At 44.2% G+C, this 2500-nt stretch overlaps 1 protein-coding gene across 1 annotated transcript in view; it reads left to right on the forward strand.

Annotated features, from left to right (window-relative positions):
• Window positions 1-2500, forward strand: part of acvr2ba (activin A receptor type 2Ba) — a gene marked incomplete at both ends in the record, with an annotated part of 33351 nt that overhangs the window by 27752 nt on the left and 3099 nt on the right. The window contains 6 exon segments of the mRNA XM_080020552.1: window positions 154-260; window positions 543-559; window positions 561-692; window positions 1281-1424; window positions 1643-1786; window positions 2366-2500. The exon segment at window positions 2366-2500 is cut by the window's right edge and continues 14 nt beyond it. Of these exon segments, the coding sequence (XP_079876678.1) occupies window positions 154-260; window positions 543-559; window positions 561-692; window positions 1281-1424; window positions 1643-1786; window positions 2366-2500 (679 nt within the window).

The following is a 2500-nucleotide window of genomic DNA, read 5'->3' on the forward strand; positions in this document are numbered from 1 at the left end:
GACAGGAGTGTAATGTCTCTCTCTCTCTCTCTTGCTCTCTCTCTCTGTCTCTCAGACAGAAGTGTAATGTCTCCCTCTCTCTCTCTTGCTGTCTCTCTCTCTCTCCCTCAGACAGGAGTGTAATGTCTCCCTCTCTATTTCGCTGTCTTCCAGACAGGAGTGTGTAGCAACGGAGGAGAGTCCTCAAGTTTTCTTCTGCTGCTGTGAGGGAAACTTCTGCAACGAGCGCTTCACACACCTGCCTGACGTCAACGGACCCAGTAAGTGTGTGTGTGTGTGTGTGTGTGTGTGTGTGTGTGTGTGTGTGTGTGTGTGTGTGTGTGTGTGTGTGTGTGTGTGTGTGTGTGTGTGTGTGTGTGTGTGTGTGTGTGTGTGTGTGTGTGTGACTTCATCTGGTGGATTTCGATGTATGGAAGTACATGTGTGTTAGAGTACATCGAACGTGATGATTATTAATCTCTGTCATTTTCTGTGTGTGTGTGTGTGTGTGTGTGTGTGTGTGTGTGTGTGTGTGTGTGTGTGTGTGTGTGCGCATGTGACAGTGATCAAGGCCCCCCCACACCAGCTCCAGCCTGCTGAATGTGAGTGTGTACTGCGTGCTTCCCGTCACCATGCTGTCTGTGGTTTTATTCACCGCCCTCTGGATGTACAGACACCGCAAACCCCCCTACGGACACGTGGACATCAACGAGGTACACACACACACACACACACAACACACACACACAACACAATAATTGATATGGAATACCCCAAGATGGATAGAAATCTAGTGATGGTGAGGTGGTGTGTGTGCTCTCTCTAGTGGCAATATGCGGACACTGCATGTTGGGTTCAAATGAGTTCCTGTCTGTTAAGGGTCACACAGCACTATGGGTTTATCATGTAGCCACTAAGACAGTTTGTAGTAAAAAAATATATATACATGCACGAATATATATTGAAAGGAAAAATGGGAAAAAAGCACTAATTTGATAAAAAGAAAAAAAATATATAATTTCAACTCAGATGTTTCATATTGCAATTATAAAGGCGGGACTGTTTGTTTTTTTCACCATGGACCTATTTATGTTTGCTGTGCTTCTTAATAAGATCATCATGTCATTTAATATAATGTTATAATCATAACGGATTCAATTCGATTGGATCTGCTTCCTCCTTACCTCCCAAATGGTCTCCTTTCACGAGAGAGATATGTAGATAATGTGATATTACATGTGGTAACATCAGTGTTCTCCCTTCTCTCCCTCTCCCTCCCCTGTCCGCCTCCCTCCCTCCAGGACCCCGGGCCCCCTCCTCCCTCCCCCCGGTCGGGGCTCAAGCCGCTGCAGTTGCTGGAGATAAAAGCCAGGGGGCGCTTCGGCTGCGTGTGGAAGGCACAGATGATGAACGAGTATGTGGCCGTCAAGGTCTTCCCAATGCAGGTGAGTTGGACTGTTTATTTACCATTTAACGGCTTTATTTGCTTCATGAGTAGAAATGTAGAATTACAATGTGAGATGTGAGATATGGTAATGATCATGATAATAATGTTCGTCGTACATTGGAAGCTATTAGGTAAAGCTGAGATTCATTTCATATCGTAAATTGGGAGGGGTGCGAGCTAAGACCTGTCATCTCATCTCCCATACACCGACCACAGGACAAGGCGTCCTGGGAGAGCGAGCGGGAAGTGTTCTCCACCCCGGGAATCCGACACGAAAACATCCTGAGGTACATCGGAGCCGAGAGGCGAGGAGCCAACCTGGACGGGGAGCTGTGGCTCATCACTGAGTTCCACGAGAGGGTGAGGAGATCTGTCTGTCTGTCTGTCTGTCTGTTTGTCCTATTCTTCTCGCCCTCTCTCTCGCCCTCTCTTTCTCTCTCTCTCTCTCTCTCTCTCTCTCTCTCTCTCCCGCTCCCTCTCTCTCTCTCTCTCTCGATCGCCATCATTTAGGGTTATTCCGTTTGGATTGCTTTTTTTGAAAGAGTTTTACAATTTTAAGTGAGTTTTAAGTATTTGAGTTTAGATGAACATATCAACTTATATTATTTGAGAGAAAAACCAACACCGTACCTAATATATATATAAATTCTAATGTTTTAGTCTTGTATTTACTTTTAACATCAATTCGACATAGCTGTAATTCATGTAAAATTTATTTTAAATTTCTGAATACAAAAACAGAATAACAAGCCGTATAATTCATTTCAAATTGGGCAGTTTTTAGCTTTTATATTTGTTATATTTTTGTTATTCATATTTATATTTTGTAGTATAATTTTTTTATATTGTATATATGCGTATATATATTTTTTCTCTTTTTTTGGGGAAATTAAAGGGGGTTTCACTTAAAAAAAAAGTTGACCGCTGGTCTGTGTTCAGGGCTCTCTGTCGGACTACCTGAAGGGGAACGTGTTGAGCTGGAGCGACATGTGCCACATCTCAGAGTCCATGGCGTGCGGCCTGGCCTACCTGCACGAGGACGTCCCCCGACACAAAGGAGAGGGTCCCAAACCT

Source organism: Zeus faber (genome assembly GCF_960531495.2).
Source record: "Zeus faber genome assembly, chromosome: 19".
In the NCBI taxonomy this organism is placed as follows: Eukaryota; Metazoa; Chordata; class Actinopteri; order Zeiformes; family Zeidae; genus Zeus; species Zeus faber.